General features: G+C 46.1%; 1 protein-coding gene across 3 annotated transcripts in view; it reads left to right on the top strand.

Moving 5' to 3' along the window:
• FSTL4 (follistatin like 4) overlaps positions 1–20,316 on the top strand; it is a 768,172-nt gene that overhangs the window by 733,716 nt on the left and 14,140 nt on the right. For all 3 annotated transcript variants that reach the window (XM_060416502.1, XM_042250516.2, XM_027970246.2), the window contains 6 exons: positions 196–357; positions 737–871; positions 1,802–1,828; positions 5,725–5,843; positions 10,536–10,685; positions 18,582–18,689. In XM_060416502.1, the coding sequence (XP_060272485.1) occupies positions 196–357; positions 737–871; positions 1,802–1,828; positions 5,725–5,843; positions 10,536–10,685; positions 18,582–18,689 (701 nt within the window). The remainder of the gene's footprint in view (positions 1–195; positions 358–736; positions 872–1,801; positions 1,829–5,724; positions 5,844–10,535; positions 10,686–18,581; positions 18,690–20,316) is intronic.

Raw genomic sequence — 20,316 nt, 5'->3', positions numbered from 1 at the left:
ATGTTTATTGCCTACAATCCATTTTATAGCCCTTTCTTTTAGAGCCTGAGTTGCTGCAGAATGTTTGCAAACTAGTTACAAAAAGAACTCCAGAGTCGCCTCTCGGTTCAGCCCTCTGGGCAGAGTCTCACTGTGGGACCACAGGCCCGAGGCAGGTGAAGACCTCTTCTCACCAGCACTAACTCTCGCCCACAGTGCCACCCGTCATCCGCGTCTATCCAGAGACCCAGGCACAGGAGCCCGGGGTGGCGGCCAGCCTGAAATGTCACGCAGAGGGCATTCCTATGCCCAGAATCACTTGGCTAAAAAATGGCATGGATGTCTCAACCCAGATGTCAAAACAGCTCTCCCTTCTAGGTAAGAGCCCCCCTTGATGTCTCTGTGCCATTAATGCCATCAAGTTCAAGCTGACACTCTCTCTAGGAATGGGAATAAGAGGAGTGATTTGTTTCTAAGTCAGACACGGGGAGCAAGCAAATGTCTCTCCCGATTTTCCTGCTCTGTGGTTTCACACAGATCTCTCTGAGCACAATGATGAGATGCTGTCAGCTAGGTCCCAGGTCACTTGCAGTTCAGCTCCGCTGTTCTAGCCCTTCCTGGGTATATATCAGGGTACTGATTGCCCTCAGCCAGCTGAGGCGCTGTACTTTTAACCTCAATGCTCTCAACAGGAGAGAGAAAGGCAGGGGGGCGGTCCCAGCTGAGTAGGCCACGCTGCACTCTGTTCTTTCTACAGCCAATGGGAGCGAGCTCCACATCGGCAGTGTCCGGTATGAAGACACAGGGGCATATACCTGCATTGCCAAAAATGAAGTGGGTGTGGATGAAGATATTTCCTCCCTCTTCATTGAAGACTCAGCTAGAAAGACCCGTGAGTCCACTTTTGCCTTTGAGCTCCTTACTCAGCTGGTTGGGAGACCCTGGGTTGCAGGGGCCACAGCTACCAACCATGAACCCTTGGAGACAGGTGTAAACCTTATGTCCTTCCATGTATTCTGGGACAGAGGATGACCAGAGGTGAGAAAACTTTGCCTGTAAACCTAGACAACTCTGCAAACGCAGGCAGGGAAAGTCTCTGGACAGCAGACAGAGCCCATGGCCACAAGGAAGCCCGCATAGCCTATCCCCAGTTCTGCCTCCTACTTGCTCTGTCCTTCATCTACAAAATTGCTCCTACTAACCACTCACCAGCAGCTGCTGCCCTCCCATGGCCCAGGAACTGGCCTGCACATTCACCCAGACATGCTTTTACTCCAGGGATTGTTGCCTACTTGGGGTGCTAAGCAGGCTCTTCCTCATAGCCACTGCTCCCCAGTAGGCTCTACAGGAGTAATTTCATGGACATGGGTATTAGATATGGTCTCTTTCCCATGATCAAAGACCTTTAGCTGAGTCTTTATCATCAAGGGAGAAAATCAAAAAAGTATTGCGGATGATCTTCCTAAGGAAAATCCTAGCAGAAAACCAGCATGCTCCTGGAAGTAGTCCAGGAGGTCTGAGGGGTGTTGCTTGCTGTTTATCATCCACAGAAGAGAGAATCCCATTAGCTTCTGTGATCTTGGGACCTGATTCACTGGGAACCAAAAGGGTCCTGAGCCCTGGAAGCATTTGTCTCTGCCCAGTATCCCCTCCTCAGTGTTGTGGGGGGCAATGAGTGGTGCAGAGTCCGTACATGATAGACTAGATACCAGTGTGTTCTTGAACTGAACTGAATCACTGCAATGTTCTGATGTTGCTTTTTCTTTTTTATTTTTCTTCCCTTAATCATGTACCTGCTGTCTTCATTTCTCTGATGCTGCAGTTGCGAATATTCTATGGCGAGAAGAAGGTACCAAGCTTATTTATTCTGTATTGTGCCTATAATCACATGTGTTCATGGCCCCATAATATGCCATCTTTCCATGCACCACCAATAGTTCTTTCAAACATCAAGCAATCCCTACAAGTGGGGTCCACAGGCCAGATTAGAGGGGAAGTCCACATCAAACTCAAGTGGCACACTTGAGGCAGGTTTAAACCTCCTAGTGTCTTTAATAGGCTTCCCAGGTGGCACAGGGGTAAAGAATTCACCTGCCGGTGCAAGAGACATCAGAGACGCGGATTCAATTCCTGGGTTGGGAAGATCCCCTGGAGTAGGAAACGGCAACCCATCCCAGTATTCTTGCCTGGAGAAATCCATGGACAGAGGAGCCTATCGGGCTACAGTCCATGGTGTCACAGAGTCAGACAGGACTGAGCATGCACAAGCACAGATGTCTCAATGGACATTAGACCATTTGAATTTTTAGAACAAAAGTTTCCATTTAAAGCTATTTTGAAACTTCCAATGAAGCAGACTTCTTGGCAGGGATCCTGGTTAGAACTGGGCCTTAAAATATTTTCTAGTAACTGATGTTGGTGTTGGGGTTTAGTGTTACTTTGAGAAAATGCTAAAGAAAAAAGCTACCATCATGTCTGTAAATACACATTTGCATGTATATTTCTAAATGAATAGGTTTTTTAAACCTATGTGTATCTACCCAACAATCTTTAGATATTAGGCCAGGCCATACAAAACTGCCATTTGGGGGGAATTACCTGACAGTCCACTGATTAGGACTCCACACGTCTACTGCTGGGGGTCCAGGTTCAATCCCTGGTCAGAGAACTAAGATCCCACAAGCCACATGGCCAAAGAAAGCAAAAAACAAAATTGCCATTTTTGAATATCAAAAGTGGTCTAATAATATGGTTCAAAAATAGCAAGCACACGTGAGCACTGGGTTAAAGAGCCTGAGTCACTGTGCTGGGTGCATTTGCAATGGACCCCCCAACTCTCCCTCTGAACCCCTCCACCAGAGACTCCGGATCACCTGAGGTACCTTGTCCTCTAGCTTGGTGGACAAAGGGGAGAGGATGAGCACCAGGAGAAGGCACCGTGTGATCCAGGGTTAAGCGCTAATTCTCCATTTTTGAAAACCAGCACATTTCCTCCTGTTTCTTCTTAAGAACTTCACAGGCTGTTACCTGCCATCTAGCATGCGCGTGCATACAAGCACTCAGAGTAATTTCCTGACCGTCAGGCACTAATGCTCACACAGTCTGGGAGCAAAACAAAGGCAGAGCCTGGAAAATGAAGGATTGTTGCCAGTAGGTTTTAGGAATCCTCAGAAGGAAAGTCGTAGCAACGGTTGCTAATCAGGGACAGCGGTCCCTTGACACTGCCTCAACCTGGCTTCTAGGCCACCGCGCACAGAGAGCTTTGGCTCTGTTTCTTTAAAAAGTGCTTTCTAAGGGGTGTTTACAAGTCTCAAAAGTGGAGAACTGCAGAGAGAGCAGGAGACCCTGGAAAGTGTTAAATGCAGCTCTGGAGGCCCAAAGGCCAAATTAAGACCCACAGCTGCCTCGGAGCTTAGGGCTGGCTGGTGCTATGCTGATATTGGACAACCCAGCAGTGAACAGACTCCATCACACCTGGACAGCTGTCTGCCCACACCCTTTCCTGCTCATACTCAAGGACCCGAAGTTGGAGAATACAGGAGCAAAAGCAGAGGTTGGCAGGGCTCTCCCATCTCTGAATAGGAGCAGTGACATGATGGACTCCCAGTAGCAGGGAATGTTCCCCTGTGCCCCTTGGTCAAGCTCACCACAGACAGAACCTTCCAGGGTCTGACTCGTGAGGCCAGCTCTTGTGAAATCAATTACTTGTGGAGCAAGGGCTTGTTGAGCTTCACGTTGCACTGTCCACTGTGGCAAGGCTCGGTGCTCAGCCCGCAGCACAGCTGCAAGCCCCACGTGGGCTCTACAGTTTTCAGTCTCATGTTGGTTCTTCCAGCCACTGATTTTCTAAGAAACTTGGGAGCCTGTTGTGGGGTCTGTGGTTGTTTTGCAGGGACGACCTCCTCTGGCCCCTAAGTTTGAGCAAGAGGAGCTTGCCAAATGACAGAGTATAGAAGAGAAAGTCTTGCTGGGGACAAGATAGATGGGGATCACAGCAAATGTGTGCTCCCTACCCCGCTCCATACACTGGCCGCTGTGTGGGAGGCACAGGCCCACTTTGTCTGGCTCTTGGGAGAGGCTGCCCAGCACACAGGATTCCCTCTGGGACCTGTGCAGAGTGCTCCCAGGCGTTCCCAGCTTCCGAGAGGCTGTTTATAGTGGCAGGAGCCCTCATCTCGGCACAGAACCAGAGGCAGGTGAGGCTGTGTTGTGGAGTCAGGGACCCCTGTCCACACTTGAAGCCACGGGCACTGGTGAAAGTGACCAGCAGAGCCACTGAAAGTAGGCAGAACAGGATTCCCATTTGCCTGTTTTATCATTTTCTCACTCACTAAAAACTTACTCCATTAGTCAATTAAGTCAGTACACTGGTTTTCTTAGCCTGCTAGGAAAGAATTTTTCACGTAGGTAATTCTCTTAGAATTCCTACTAATCTTTTCAATGTGTTACCTTTAAAAGCAATGAAGGGAGAGAGGATGGGGGGGAGGGGAGGAAGAGGGAGAACTCTAGACCTTGCCCATCCCTGTGCCATGCTGACCTTGTGTGGAGAGCAGGGCGAGGGGACAGAGCCCAGGCGCAGGCTCCAGGTCTGTCACAAGGGCCTGTGGCCTCAACCAAGCCCCTCTTCATCTTGGGCTTGGTTTTTGTGGTTGTTGTTTTTTTCTGTCTTTAAAATAAGGAGGCTGAACTAGCTGGTCGCCAAGGCCCTTTCTCTGCTGATCTAAGGAAATTTCTCCCCAGACAGCCATGGCCCTGGGCTAGGATGAGGTGGGGGACAGGCAGCTGGCCTGACCCAGCTGTGGGCTCTGTCACCTGGCGTGGGGCTGCCACGGGGAAACTGGTAAGGCAGAGGTTGGAGCAAACTGTCTTGAAGGAAATGTTCACTGGCACAGAGACCAGGTTTGGACAAAAGAATACCAACCCCAGCATTCGTAGGCCCTCATGTTCCAAGTGGCAGCACTGTATATAAATGTGTTTAAAAAAAAAAAAAACAACTTTGTTTCTTTGGCATCATCTGATCCGTTCTGATTTGCCTAGTTGACAAGGACCAAGGGAGACTTTGCCTTTCAGGATGTATGTGCATTCAGTTGCTTAGCCTTGTCTGACTCTTTGGGGCCCCATGGACTGCAGCCCACCAGGCTCCTATGCCCATGGAGTTTTCCAGGCAAGAATACTGAAGTAGGTTGCCACGCCCTCCACCAAGGCATCCCAACCCAGGGATCCCAACCCAGGTCTCCCGCATTGCAGGTGGATTCTTTACTGGCTGAGCCACCAGGGAAGTCCAAGAACACAGGACTGGGTAGACTTTCCCTTCTCCAGGGGATCTTTCTGACCCAGGAATCGAACCAGGGTCTCCTGCATTGCAGGCAGATTCTTTACCAGCTGAGCTACCAGGGAAGCCCTTAGGAAAGGTCAAATGTATGTCGCAGCCAGAGCTGTCCTTTATTTGAAAACTTGTGTTGACAGCCAGCTGTGGATGACCTGGGGCAGGTGTGCATGTCTGGGAAGACAGCTGGGGATTGGAGGGCCCTCGGTGTACGTGTTGATTCTCAGCCCTCAGGCGCTTGCTCCCTACACACTGCCTGCTTATCTCGCCTCACCCCTCCTGGACCAGACCTCGCACTCTGTGCCTGCACCTGACGCAGCCAGGCTGCCGGTTTCATCTGTGCCCAACATGGCCTGTGAGCCAGCCTGGGGACCAGCTGCTAGGAAGGGCATAACCGTGGCTGTGCTTGCTCCTCACAGGCCTCAGTGTGGGAAACATGTTTTACGTCTTCTCCGACGATGGCATCATTGTCCTGCACCCAGTGGACTGTGAGATCCAGAGGCACCTCAAGCCCACGGAGAAGATCTTCATGAGCTACGTAAGTGTCTGGCACCTGGGACACCCCACATCACATCCAACATCCCAGCAACATCCCTTTCATCATGTGTGCCACGGGGTTTCTTGAATTCCATTTGCTATACATGATGTGGTTCCAGATGCCTTCCTTCAGTGGCCACTTCCATGCATGGAGCCTGAAGGACAGATGGGTTCCTGGCCTCCACAAGTTCACAATCAAATGACAGAGACAGTAGCGTGAATGGACAGCTTCCAAACAGGTGCTGCTAGAAGGATGTATAAGGTACATGGGAGCAAGGCCTCTCCAGGGGCAGTCAGAGAAGGCTCTGGGGGCAGGTGGCGCCTGGGCTCAGTTGTAAAGAACAGGTAGGAATTGATGATGACTGTTGAGAGGAAATGTCATCAACATGGAGCACAGGAGCATAAAACATCAGGTCATATGCCTGGAGGACAAATGGATGTGAGAAGGGCCTAAGATTGAGGATGACAGTAGGTAAGGGTCAGGGCTGGTGAGTCCTAAGGGGAAGCACCGAAGGACTTCAGGCGAAGGATGGCCAGCATTCAGGTGCTTTGGAACATGTGGGGCCTCACCGAGGGTGATGATCAGAAGGGCTGCACTAGAAGCACAGAAGTGGGTAGAGAGGCTGTTGTGATGATCCAGGAGAGGATGGGGACCTGGGTTAAACCAGAGGCGGTGAGAATGGGAAACATTTAGTAGATTTTTGCGCTTGGAGGCCCTCAGTGGTCCCCAGGGAGCAGGGGAGAGTGCAGGAAACGTGTGAGTGGCCTGAGCATCAGAGCTGCTATGGACAGTTCAGAGGCTGGGCAGGAAATGGCAGTGCGACATGCAGGGGCAGAGGCAGAAGAGACGACTGCAGGCAGCAGGTCCAAAACAACTCTCCCAGCCCCCCAGCCCCCCAGCCCCTGCTGTCAGGAGGCATCCTCAGGGCTGTGCCTCCCACCCCTCGGTTCCGTCCCTTCCACTGGTGTCCCACTTGGCCTTGCGTTGGTGGATTCTTACTAGAGGTCTGACCTAGCTGATCCCTGGCTTCTTGAGGGTAGAAGTATGGCATTAATCCAAGAGTCATCTAACAGCCCCCATGAGCCCTCTACTCAAAGACATACAGAGGATACCCTGGGCCACAGTGATAGGCTTGCAGCTCACAGAGCAAGTGGGCTTGGCCCAGACAAGTGCCTAAAACAAGTTTATCACATTGCTGTGCCGGCCAGTGGTGTATTTCACAGTGCTGTGTTTCTTATATTTGCAGCTTGGAAACAGCTCTTTTCCAGACTATTTCATTTGAATTAATCATGCTTTAAAGTGCTAACCTCTGATAAGTTTTCCCTCCACGTGATAGCCATGAAACCATCGAGAAAGAGTTGTTGTTGTTTAGTTACTAAGTCGTGTCCAACTCTTTGCAACCCATGGACTGTAGCCTGCCAGGCTCCTCTGTCCATAGGATTCCCCAGGCAAGACTACTAGAATGGGTTGCCCTTTCCTTCTCCAGGGAATCTTTCTGACCCAGGAATCAAACCCGTGGCTCCTGCGTAGGCAGCAAATTCTTTACCACTAAGCCACTACCAGCCCCCTAGTAAGAGTGGTCCTAGTTAATTTCTAGCAGTTAGGTTTGAATAATTGCAACCCATCACATTGGCACTAACTTCTCATATATTTGCAATAACCTGACCTGTAGCTTGCAAGGGAAATCTCTCAAATCCTAAGCAGGGCTCAATTTTCCTAAGAAACTAGAACATACACAGTAAGAGAGGCCCTGTAGGCATTTCAGGCAACTCAAACCTCTGTGAGCTATGGAACAGTCCCAAATAACAGTTTGCTCACCTACAAAGTGGCCAGAACCTCCCAGGAGAGTTATGATGAGCTGACCCTCTTCCTCAGGTTCTGGGTGAGTAGGTAGTTGGTGCTTCTCATCTCTGGCCTCTCTGCTGGATGAGAGTCCATTTTGCCCAGCAGGATGCTGCAGGGTTAGTAGGTCAGGGCACAGGCTGTAGAGCAGGATCTGCACAAGTGATATCAGAGCCCACCTCCATCACTCAGCAGGCCCAGTGGCTTAAGAAAAGTGTTTAACCCCTCTAAGCCCCTGTCTTTTCTCATAGGTAAATTAAGGTTATTGTGAGGATTACGGGCTTCCCAGGTGGCACTAGTGGGAAAGAACCCACCTGCCAATGCAAGAGGGCATAAGAGATGTGGGTTCAATCCCTGGGTCAGGAAGATTCCCTGAAGACGGGCATGGTGACCCACCCCAGCCTGGAGAATCCCATGGGCAGAGGAGCCTGGCCAGCTACGTCCATAGAGTTTCAGAGTCAGACATGACTAAAGCAACTTAGCACACAGGCATGTAAGGATTAAATATGATGACAGAGAGAGTAAAAGGAGAAAGACCTGCTTCAAAGCTATTGCAGCTGCTTAGGAAAGAAACTGGGCTTAAGCTAGAACATAGAACTCCGAGATTTAGGAGGCAATCTCTGTAGTCCTCAGGGACTGATTCACAGTGAGTTGTGTGGGAGAAGGAAGCATTCAGAATGGTGTTCCTGCTTTGGACTCGGCTGCCTAGATACCATTGAGGACCCAGCAGGGATGGCGGCAAAGACCAGATCACATGTGGACGGTTGAGAATGAGCTGACTGTAGGAGAACCCATGGGAGAACTGGGGGAGGATGGTTCTGAGCTAAAGACGCAGATCTGGGGGCCTCAGCATGTGAGTACTGATGATAGCCAAGATAGGAGACAGGATCACCAAGGGTGCATGTAAGTGATTGGAGCTGGGCACCTGCACAGAGCCCTGGGGCTGGCACAGAGGCTGAGACAGCATCGCACAAGAGTCACGAGGAAACACGTGAGAATGTCTGTCACAGAAGACATGGGAAAAGAAGGCCCTCTTTTCTCTCATTTATTCTTTATTTATATTGATTATGTTATACATCTCAAGCACCAGTTCTGTGTCAGGCACTTCACTAGGTGCTAAGAATAAAGCAGTGAGCGCAACAAAGAGCTTGCTCTCAAGGAGCTTACGATCTAGTGAAAAAGGAAAGACTAAATATAGGTAGACAAACAAAAAAACAAAGAAGATCAAGCGGTAAATGAGAAATGTAGCAAGGTGAGGCAGGGTGGGTGCCAGGGTACGCTTGGTGAGGCTAGAGAGGGCATCTCAGGAAGGTGACATGTGGGCTGACATGTCACCTGAAGGACATGAAATAAACCAGGTAGACATCTGGGAAAACCAGTTGACCAGCACATGGGCCCTGGTGCAGGAGTTCAGCATGAGTACAGAAGATGCCGGCACAGGCGTGCACAGGATGGGTGGGAAAGGGAGAAAAACACTAGAGACAGGTCAGAGGAATCCCAGGAAGCAAAGTGTTCAGGGCCTTGTTGGCTTCACGAAAGACCTGTTCTGAGCAAGAAAGAGTGTTATCGTGGTGAAGTGCGTTGGGCTGACTTGTATTTCACAGGGATCCCTGTGGTTGATGAGTCAAGAATCTGTCAGGGGAGGCCAGGGCGGAATCAAGGAGCACAGTGTGGATGCTGTAGCAGTCACTCAAGGGACAGATGTGGCTTGAGTTACGGTGCCAGAGGTGGAAGTGGTCGGAAAGTTTAACTCTGAATATGTTCTTGGAGGTAAAATGGAAATGATTTTTATTCATTGGATGAAGGCTGAGGGTATAGAGAGAGAAAGCAGAGTCAAAGATGCCTTCAAAGATTTTGTCTGGGAAGTAAAACAAGGGAAATGAGCAAGACTGGGAGGCAAAACTGAGTTGATTTCAGACTTACAAATTTGGAATGTAAATAAAATAGCTACTTAGGAAAGTAGCTAAGTCTGGAGTTCAGAGAAGAGGGCTGAGCTAAAGATACAAATTTGGGAGGTGTTAGCACAAGAAGGAAATGGCAACCCACTCCAGTGTTCTTGCCTGGAGAATCCCAGGGACAGGGGAGCCTCATGGGCTTCCATCTACAGAGTCGCACAGAGTCGGACACGACTGAAGCGACTTAGCAGCAGTAGCAGCAGACTGTATTTAAAGTCACAGGTGTGGATTAACAATGATTAGCAAAGGTAGTGGATTTTAGAGAAGTCATCCAGTAGTGACCCCTGAGCATTCTGGCATCTAGAGATGCCATGTAGAGAGAGCAACAGAGAAGGGTCAGACACTGGGGAGGGTGGAGGGAAAAAAACCAAGCAACAGTCAAACAGTGTCAGATGATGCCCCAAGTTCAAATAAGATGATGGCAAAGCTTGAATATAACTGAGAAGTCGCCCGGGGGTTCAGTGAGAACACCGCCAGCTCTGTGCAGAGGACTAGGAGCGTGTGAGAGGCGAGGCCGCTGAGAGTGTGTGTAGGTGACTCCTGCAGGAGGCTGGCCACTGACAGAGCTGGGTGCGATGGATGGGGATGAGGAGAGGGAGAAGGCCACGCTCAAGAGGGGAAGCACACGGACCTCTCAGCTGCTGACCGAAAGGCCAGCAAAGGGAGTTACAGCCTCAGGAGGAGCAGGGGAAGATGAAAGATGAACGGAACGTGGAGTGAAAAGCTCCATGCACGGTGATGCGAGAAGCTGTGTGTGCTGTGCTCCCTTGGATGCTGCAGTGGCGAAGAATTCTGAGAGGAAGAAAGGAAGAGGGGAGGGTGAAGGGAGCGGAACCCAGCGATGGCAGGGGAACAGGGGATTAAGAAGACTTATGGCAGCCTGTCTCCTTTACAGGAAGAAATATGTCCTCAAAAGGATGGGGACATCACCCAGCCCTGCCAGTGGGCATCAGCAGTGAACGTCAGGCACCGCTACATCTACGTGGCCCAGCCCACACTGAGCAGAGTCCTCGTGGTCGACGTGCAGGCTCAGAAAGTCCTTCAGGTACATCTCTCTGAGGGAGCGGGGAGCTTCCAGTTCTGGGGCACAGCCTGCCACATCCTTCTTTGTTCTCTGCACACTTCCCAGCTCCCAGGAGAAGTGGTCAGGCTAGTGGAAGGATGTAGAGAAGATTCATTTTAGAGAAGTGCATTTTTCATTAAGCATGCATTGCCTACTGTGTGCCAAACTTTGGTCTAGGTGCTGGGACAAATAGCCATGAATGAACAGGTCCCAGAAATTATATTCTAGTTGGGGAAAGAGACCATCATTTAGAATTTTAGGGAGCTACAGATGCTAAGAGCTATTTACATGTTGAAAGGGAAAGACGAACCGAAAGACTGTTTTTAAATGGCCCTCCCTCTGGAGGTAAACAGGATCTGAGATCTGAACTCCAAGTGGGATTGGAGCTTTGGAGCACGACCATGGCAGAGGAGAGTGGGACGCAGAGGAGAGTGGGACGCAGAGGAGAGTGGGACGCGGAGGAGAGTGGGACGCAGCAAAGATGGAGATAAACTAAGGCCAGTGAGATAGCAAACCGTTCAAGTCTTTTAATCAGGGGAGTGACATAATCTGACATCTTTAAAGAGTCAATCTGCTGCTCAGATTAGAAAATAGAGATGTGGTCATTGAAATAATCCAGGAGAGGATGACGGCAGTGGAAGCAGTAAGAAGTTATCAAAGTCTTGCTATATTTTAAATGTGGACCCCAAAAGATTTTCTGCTCATTTGAATGTAAGGTTTGAGAGAAAGGAATAATAATAATAATTTAAGCAGTGGTAGAATGGTAATGCCATAAACTGTGTGCGGTGGGTGGAATAATGGCTCCCAAGATATCCACACCCTCATCCCCAGAACCAAAGAATGTCACCTTATATGGCAAAAGGGATTTCACAGGCGTGATTAAGGATTTTTGATACTTTTTACTGGACTATAGCTGATTTACAGTGTTGTGTTAGTTTCAGGTGTACAGCAAAGTGAATCAGTTATACATACAGATATATCCCCCTTTTTTTTTTTAAGATTCTTTTCCCATAGAGATCATTACAGAGTATTGAGTAGAGTTGCCTGTGCTATACAGTAGGTTCTTATTAGTTACCTATTTTATATATAGTTAATTCTCTTAAATCCCAGTCTCCCAGTTTAGCCCACCCCTCTTTTCCCCATCTGTGAATTCTATTTCTGTTTTTGTAACAAGTTCATTTGCATTATTATTTTAGATTCCGTATATAAGCAATATCATATTTGTCTTTCTCTGACTTAGTATAATAATCTCCAGGTCCATCAGTGTTGCTGCAAATGGCACTATTTCATTTTTTTATGATTACTATTCCATTATACATACATATTGGACATTTAGGCTGTTTCCTTGTCCTGGCTATTGTAAGTAATGCTACAATGAATGCTGGGTGTATCTATCTTTTCAGATTATGGTTTTCTCCAGATACTTGCTCAGGGGTGGGATTGCTGGGTCATAGGGTAGTTCTGTATTTAGCTTTTTAAGGAACCTCCATACTGTTCTCCATAGTGGTTATACCAATTTACATCCCCACCAAAGGTGCAAGAAGGTTCCCTTTTCTTCACACCCTCTTCAGCACTTATTATTTGTAGGTGTATTGATGATGGCCATTCTGACTAGTGTGAGACCTCACTGTAGTTTTGATTTGCGTTTGTCTAATAATTACTGATGTTGATCTTTTCATGTACTTCTCGGCCATCTGTACGTCCTCTTTGAAGAAATGTCTATTTAGGTCTCCTGCCTATTTTTTGATTGGGGTTGCTTTTGTTTGATATCGAGCTGCATGAGCTCTTTGTATATTTTTTTAGATTAATCCCTTCTTGGTTGCTTTCTTTGTACATATTTTCTCCCATTCTGTGGGTTGTCTTTTCATTTTTTCATGGTTTCCTTTGCTGCGCAAAAGCTTTTGAGTTTAATTAGGTCCCATTTGTTTGTTTTTACTTTCATTACTCTAGGAGGTGGATCAAAAAAGATCTTGCTGCCGTTCATGTCAGAGTATTCTGTCTGTTTTCCTCGAAGAGTTTTATAGTATCCAATCACACCTTTGGGTGTGTAATCCATTTTGAGTTTATTTTTGTGTATGGTGTTAAAGAATGTTCTAATTTCATTCCTTTACATGTAACTGTCCGGGTTTGCCAGCACCACTTATTGAAGAGACTGTCTTCTCTCCATTGTATGTTCTTCCTCTGTCAAAGATTAGGTGACAGTAGGTGTATGGGTTTATTTTGGGGGGTTTTAACCTGTTCCATTCATCTATACTTCTGTTTTTGTGCCGGTAGCATACTGTTTTATAGCTTTGTGGTATAGTCCAAAGTCAGGGGCCCTGATTCCTCCAGCTCCATTTTCCTTAAAATTGCTTTGGCTATTCAGGGTCTTTTGTGTTTGCATACAAATTCTAAAGATTTTGTTCAAAGTAAGGATTTCTAAATGGAATTTAAAGGGACTTACCTTAATTATCTGGGTGAGCCCTGCCTGCAAGCACAAGTATCCTCATAAGAGAGAAGATGTGACAACACAGAAGAAGGAGACAGTTTAAGGACTAAAGCAGGTTTGCTACACTGCTGGCTTTAAGATTGGAGGGCAAGGCCATAAGCCAAAGAATGCAAATTTTTGGATTCTGGCAGCTGGAAAAGACAAGGAAATACCTTCTCCCCTAGAGCCTCTAGAGGGAGCACTACCATGCAGATGTATTTCTCCTGCCAGTGAAATTAATTTTGGACTTCTGGCCTCAAGAACTGTAATTATGGGGAATAAATTTGTGTTGTTTTAAGCCACCAAGTTAGTGGCACTGTTGCTACCGCAGTAGGAAAGTAATGCACTCTGATAGAGGCTTTGAGCAAGGCAGTGGATGAAGCAGATACAGAGGGAAATTAGTAATTCAGCTTTAGATTATGTTTAAGCTGCTATTATATATATAATCTATATCTTTAAAGATGTCATGTAATAGGTTGCATAAATAGGTCTGGAGTCAAAGGAGAGGTCTAGGCTGGAGAGATGAAAGTGGGCATCATCACCACGTGAATTTGTTAAATCCAGTGACCTGGAGGAGATCATGGAGGGATATATAGTTAGAGAAGAGGTCACGGTTGGAGCCCGGAAGTACTCCAACCCTTAAAGATCAGGAATGAGAGAGAACCAACAGAGGAGACCAAGGAGGAGTAACCTGACAGGTAAGAAAATGAGGAGAGGGTGGTTTTCCAGAAGCCAGGAGCAGAGTATTTTTAGGGAGAGTTATTGGCCAATGGTGTCAAAGGTTGCTGAAAGTATTTGTATGTTATGAAAATTGAGAACTCAGCTTGGATTCAGTACCACATGGATCGCCTTGGCAGGAACAAACAGGACGATAATGGCATAATGTAAACCTGAGCAGGGTGAGTTCAAGTCAGAATCAGAGGGAGCAGAGATGGTGAATACAGACAACCATTTTGAGGGGTTTTGCTGAAATGTGAGTAAAAGTAGACAAAGGAGGCGGTAGCTGGCAGAGGATGAAGAAACTTTTAGGCTAGATGACACTCCAGCTTTGTATGCTAACGGGGAAAACTCGTGCAGTTCTTCCCTTTCTTCTGCGTCACTGAAGCAGGCAGTGGAATCCAGGACATATGAGCAGATACACCAGCCTAGGATGAAAGCACGTTCTCTCATCAGAGCAGGAAGAAACCGGAAGTATTCAGGCACGGGTGCAAACAGGTGATACAGTTGGTGGTAGCTGGGTGACCTTCTCTTCTGGTTGCCTTTGAAATAAGGAAAATTATCACCAAGGCTGGAAGTCTAAGGAAAGAGGTGAAAGTTGGATGTGAGATTAAACTGACCAGGGAAATGTGATAGGACCGCAGGGCAGTGATGAAGGTCCAGTTAAGGATGAGGGGTGCAAATTTAAAGTCAAACCAGTGACGAGGCTTGTGTTGTTTTTTTTTCCCAAGGAATGCTCAACTGTGCAGGTTGCTCACTGTTGGGAGAAAGTTACATAAAACCAGGGTTTTGGTTGTGGTTTCTCCTGGCAAATATGACAGGAGATTTTCTAGCTATCTTTTTGTTATTGATTTACCTGGTCAGAGAAAATCCTCTGAATAATTTCAATCCTTTGAAATCTATTGAAGCTTGCTTTATAATCAAGCTAATCGACTTTGGCAAATGCTCCATGTATACTTTAAAAGCTTGTGTTTTCTAATGTTTTTAAGTAAGTCTGTATGTGTGTCAAGTTGGATCATTCTATTATTCAAATATTCTACGTGACTTTTGTTTACTTAGTCAACTAGCTGCTGAGAGGTATGTTGAAATCTCCCGCTATGATTGTAAATTTATCAAGTTCCATCCATTTTTGCTTTGCTTTAAAATTGTAATATCTTCCTGAGTGGAAGACTTCTTTCAAAATATCCCTATTTATCTCTGGTAAAGCTTCTTGCCTGAAAGTCTATTTTTGTCTAACAGTATAGCTAAATCAGATTTACTTTGATTAGTGTTACCATAGTATAATTTTTCCATTCTTTCACTTTCAATCTATGTCATGTATTTAAAAGGTGATCTTTTATAAAGCTACTGTATTTGGATTTTGGCTTTTATCTAGTTTAATAATCTTAGTCTTTACTCAATTATTTGATCCCTGTATATTTATTTGACCTGTTTTTTTCTCTTTTCTCGCTTTTTTCTGGATTAGTCAAACATTTTTATTATTCTGTTTCTCCCTCTAGTAACTTGTTGTCCATGCATTCTTTGATCATTGCTATTATTATGACCACCCTAGAGATCACAACCTCTAACCCTAACCTCAGTACAGTCTCATACAAGGTATTACTTCATTTGCCTAATAATGGGCTTCCCTGATAGCTCAGCTGGTGAAGGATCCGCCTGCAATGTGGAAGACCTAGGTTCAATCCCTGGGTCAGGAAGATCCCCTGGAGACGGGAAAGGCCACCCACTCCAGTATCCGGACATGACTGAGCAACTTTCACTTTCATTGCCTAATAATGAGAGAACCTTAGAACACTCTAACTCCGCTAACCCCCGTCCTGCCTTTGGCACTATAGTAGGAATGAATTTATTTCTACACATAATTTAACCCTGCAAAACATGACTATTATTGTCATTTATATTCTTGCATATATTTACCTTTTTCATTGCTCTTTATTCGTTCCTGAAGTACAGTGTTCTGTCTGGGATCAGTTTCATTCTGACTGAGCAGGTTTCTTTAGTGCAGGTCTGCTGACAACAGATTCTCATAGTTCTTATTTGTTTGAAAATTTTCCCTTTATTTGTAAAGGATGTTTTCACTGGATACAGAATGTTACATTGGCAGTTATATTATTTCGACTTTAAGATGCCATTTCATTATCTTCCACTGGTTTTGTTAACAGGGCAACCGTCAAGTTTTACTCTCTCTCTTTTGAAGATGACGTATCCCTTTTTTCTCTCTGGCTGCTTTCTAGATTTTCTCTTTCTTTGGTCTTTAATATTTTTCATCAGATTGGAAAATTCTTAACCGTTGTTTCTTCAAATATTCTGAGGCCTCATTCTTTCTCACCTCTTCTTTGAGAACTCTGAAAGAAAAAAAAAATAGACCTTTCCATTGTGTCCCACACATCTCTTTCACTCTTTTCATATTTTCCATCCCTTTTTGTCTCTTTGTAGTTCAATTTGGGTATGTGCCTCAATTGCATTTCACTTTACTAGTCCTGTCTTCCACCCTGTCTAAGGTATATTTAACAAAATCTATTTATTGAGATCTTCATTTCAGGTTTTGCATTTTTTCACTTTAGAATTTCTGCTTAATTCCATGTACATACACACATATATATAATTATATGCACATAATTTTCTTATCTTTTTATATTATTTGCAGTCATATAAGCTGTATCTTGAAATGCCTAGTTATTTTTTTCTGAATGGCAAACCTTCCATATAACATTGTAGAGACTTTATATGGCTGTCATCCACTGAAGAGGGTTTATCCTTTTCTCTGCTAGGGAGAGCGTAGAGAATGAATCCCTCTAATCAGGTACTCTGTTGAGTCAAGGCTGAGTTGCAGCTTTTATAAAGCTTAGTCAGCCTCCAATTCACTCCTAGTAGGTCACCCTTCCGGTCCTCACACTGAAAGCCTGGTTTGTTCTTCAGGACCTTTTCCCTTCCATGTCTTAGCTCCTTAGCATAGAGACTGTGGAAAGCTCTGTTCTGAATTTAAGAGATGGTGGGGGTGGGGGTAGGTTTTCCATCTCCTGCTCCACACCACCTCAGTCAGAATGAGAATATGAACTATGTTTGGAAAAGGTTAGGCAGAAAGGACAGATAGTGCCTGCAGTCCAAACTTCAGGGAAGTTTGTGAAGAGGGTGGACAAATAAGATAGCTGGAAGAGCATGCATAATCAAGAGGGTTTTTAAAAGAGAGAGGAAAAGTACAAGACTCTAGAGAGAGCGAGGTATCATGACTGGTGAGTTAAGCTCTGGGAAGAAGGCGGCTGCTGGATCCTGAAGCCTTTGGTAAATGATGGGAAGGGACTAGGAAGCTGGCAGAAGAGAGGAACAATGAGCCGCTGGAAGCATGAACAATGGACCGGGGGTATATGAAGGTAGGAAAATAGAAACAACTCTGCTTAGGACTTCAGGGTAGAGCGGATTTTAATCTGAAAGTTGATGACTGGAGAAGAAATAGATGTCAACGGGGATGGGCAAAATCAAGAGTTTAGGTTTGTATAGAGTTGTGGTCATCAACAGAGGAATGAATTTTAGAGTACAGTGGGTTATCTGAAGCCATGTGCTGAATGAGCTCATCCAGGGAAAGGAGGTAGAGAGAAGGTCAAAGACGAAGATGTGGAACGTGCCAACATTTAGAAGTCAGGATGAGGAAGGGAAGCCAGGGAGGTGGGGGGCTGAGGAAGGACTATTTCCAGAAGGGAATGGTTAACCATGCTGAAAATTCAAGTTAGAGGAGGATCAAAAAGTGATCTCTGAATTTCACATTAAGCTCTATCACAGTTCAGTGGAGTGGTGAAGACAATTAAATGCTTTCAGGGACTCCATAGACATTTCTTACGGAAAGTTCTAACCAGTGGGGACAAAGATGCCCCCCATGACTAGATCAGAAAGGCTAGAATATGGTGGACTAAAATTGAAGTTTCAGAAATTTGTCGACAAGGAATACGTTACGGTGGCTGCAGCAGGGAAGGGAAAGGAAAAAGATCACTGAAACCAAGAAGGAACTGAGAAAGCAGGGCTTTGAATGAAGGCACCAAACTAGGGATCTTTAATGAACAAAGAGAGTGGCTACGTCAGTGCCGAAAAGAGCAGGGGTCACAGCAGCATCACAAACAGTGTTTTGGAACTTAGAAACCACATTAAGAGAAGTAGAAAACAGCCTCCAGGTGACTGAGGAAGCTCTATTCTCAGAGAATAGCAGAGTTTCAGTCACAGCAGTAGAAAAAGACTCGCCTGATGCTAAAGTCCAAGTCCCGGAGGTTCCAGGTGGGTGATGTACAAGACAGTCTGCACGAAGTTAAAGGACATGTGGTAACGGAAGCTTTCCAAGTCAGTCTCAGATGATGCAGGTGGAAGAGCTTGGGAAGGATGCTGAGGGTTCAGGAAGCCTCCAAGGCTTACAGGAGAAGTAATGGGAGGGTCCTGAAGCTGACTGTGAGTGGAAAACTGGAAAAAAGGAAAACCTGTGTTTATGTTTTTGCCAAGATGGTATGGGTCTTCTTTAAGTAAAACTTGCAAGAAAGGAAAACATTACTGACAACCAATTTTATGCCCCTGAAGACAAACCCACAAAGGTTTCTGCCCTGGGTTCCCAAATGGGCTCATTACCCAGGCTGCTAGGCTGGATAGAGAGGCCTAGAAAAGAATCCCTTTCTGCAACAACAATGATCAACTTGTCGCTACTTTTTTTTTTTAAGTCCATAGGTGTCGATCCTCTGCCGGCTAAGCTGTCCTATGACAAATCACATGACCAAGTGTGGGTCCTGAGCTGGGGGAACGTGCACAAGTCCCACCCAAGCCTCCAGGTATGTTGGGTACATGGAGGACAACACCCACCAGCAAGAAAGAACTCTCTCCCCAGCTAATCACATTTCCCCAAAGTATGTCCATGAAAGAAAGTAGGAAACATCCTCAGGACCACGCCCCTTACAGGCAATCAGCAGGGCATCTTCCGCCAGGCCTGCCGCTAAAGACAGCAACACTGATGGTGCATGGGACTCTGCTGTCATGACAACCAGAAGGTGGCGCTTGGGCCCCGCCTAGCCCAGCCCCCAGGCACTTGTCTCTTCTCAGCCAGGAGCTCCTGGGGCCAAGCAGGAGTGAACCTCTGGACTCCAAAGGGAGCTAGAGCTTTCTCCACCTTGGGCTGCACAGGCTGGAGAATACTGCCAAAGCAGGCACCAGACAGTAAGGAAGCAGAAGGAAAAGCAGTGGCAATTTTGTTCATAAGTGAAAGCACATTACTGAGTGCTCATGGGGTGCTGGGGCGCAGGAAGGTTCAGCAATTGGCCCCTGCTCCAACCTACGTATATGTTGAGCCCTGCAGTCCAGCCACTGTACTGACTCCCCCTTGGGAAGAGCTTGGGCCCAGCACAACTGTGGGATCCCTTCTTCCACCCGTCAGGGAAGGTCAACACCAACCTGTGTTGAGTGTGTCTGGCTCAGCCTTTCTCACCGAGGTACATGAGATGATTAAGCCCTACAGAAGGTGATTTAAATACCTGTTCCCTCAATTTTCACAATGATGGTACATAGAACCATTCCAGATGCCCAGAAGTTAACTCAGCGCATACAATGGATTCCTCAGGATATTAGGATTTATTCTCTCAGAACCCCAGTTGAGAAGGGCTGCAGATGGAGCCAAGTTCACCTTTTTCCCAAGACTGGTAAGAGGCCAGGGGACACCCTGTCTACAGAAGCTTCCTCCTGGGGACTGGCCACCCTCCTGGGCCAGGGGAAGGACACTACTTCATCTCCTACACACCAAGACTACTGCCCCTCAGTGGATGCCATCAACACCTCCTGGGCCCCAGCGAGCTGATGACAAATAGTAATAATTCATTAGAGGATCTAGGAGTCAGAATAAGGTCGCTCAGAAAATTGGTTTCTCTGGCAGCCCTAAGAAAACAGGTAAGGAAATTTGAAGGGGGGGGCCACCAGGAAATATTTTTCTAGAGCTAAAAATTAACAAAAATGATTACCTAATTTAAAACTGCAGGAGATGAGTTGAAAAATGCATGGTTTCTACTGAGACTCAAATTAGTAGCCTGAAAGATAAAGAGCAAGAAAATCCTCAAATCACAGAACAAATATAAGATTAAGATATGAAGTCTCAAAAGACATTTCAAAGTCAAAAGAAATTTAGAAAAAGTAATAGTTGGAATGGAGTCAAACATTCAATTTAGAATAAAATTTCCAATTTAAAAAAAGTACATCTTGTAGATAGAAAGTGATCCAGGTTAACATGATAACAAAGAACACATCTCTGCTCTTCCTGGTAAAACTCTGGACTTTTAAGAATAAAAAATATTTCAAGGCAGAAAGAACAAGTCACCTATAGAAGAACAATCAGATTTCTCACCTGCAGCAGTAAAGACTGTGGCATTGTGCCCACATGCTACTAAAAGAAAAGGGTTGATATCCAAGGTATCA

This window comes from Ovis aries, chromosome 5 (assembly GCF_016772045.2).
Source record: "Ovis aries strain OAR_USU_Benz2616 breed Rambouillet chromosome 5, ARS-UI_Ramb_v3.0, whole genome shotgun sequence".
Taxonomy (NCBI): Eukaryota; Metazoa; Chordata; class Mammalia; order Artiodactyla; family Bovidae; genus Ovis; species Ovis aries.
Note: the sequence above shows the minus strand (reverse complement) of the source record. Positions and strands in the feature narration are given on the sequence as shown.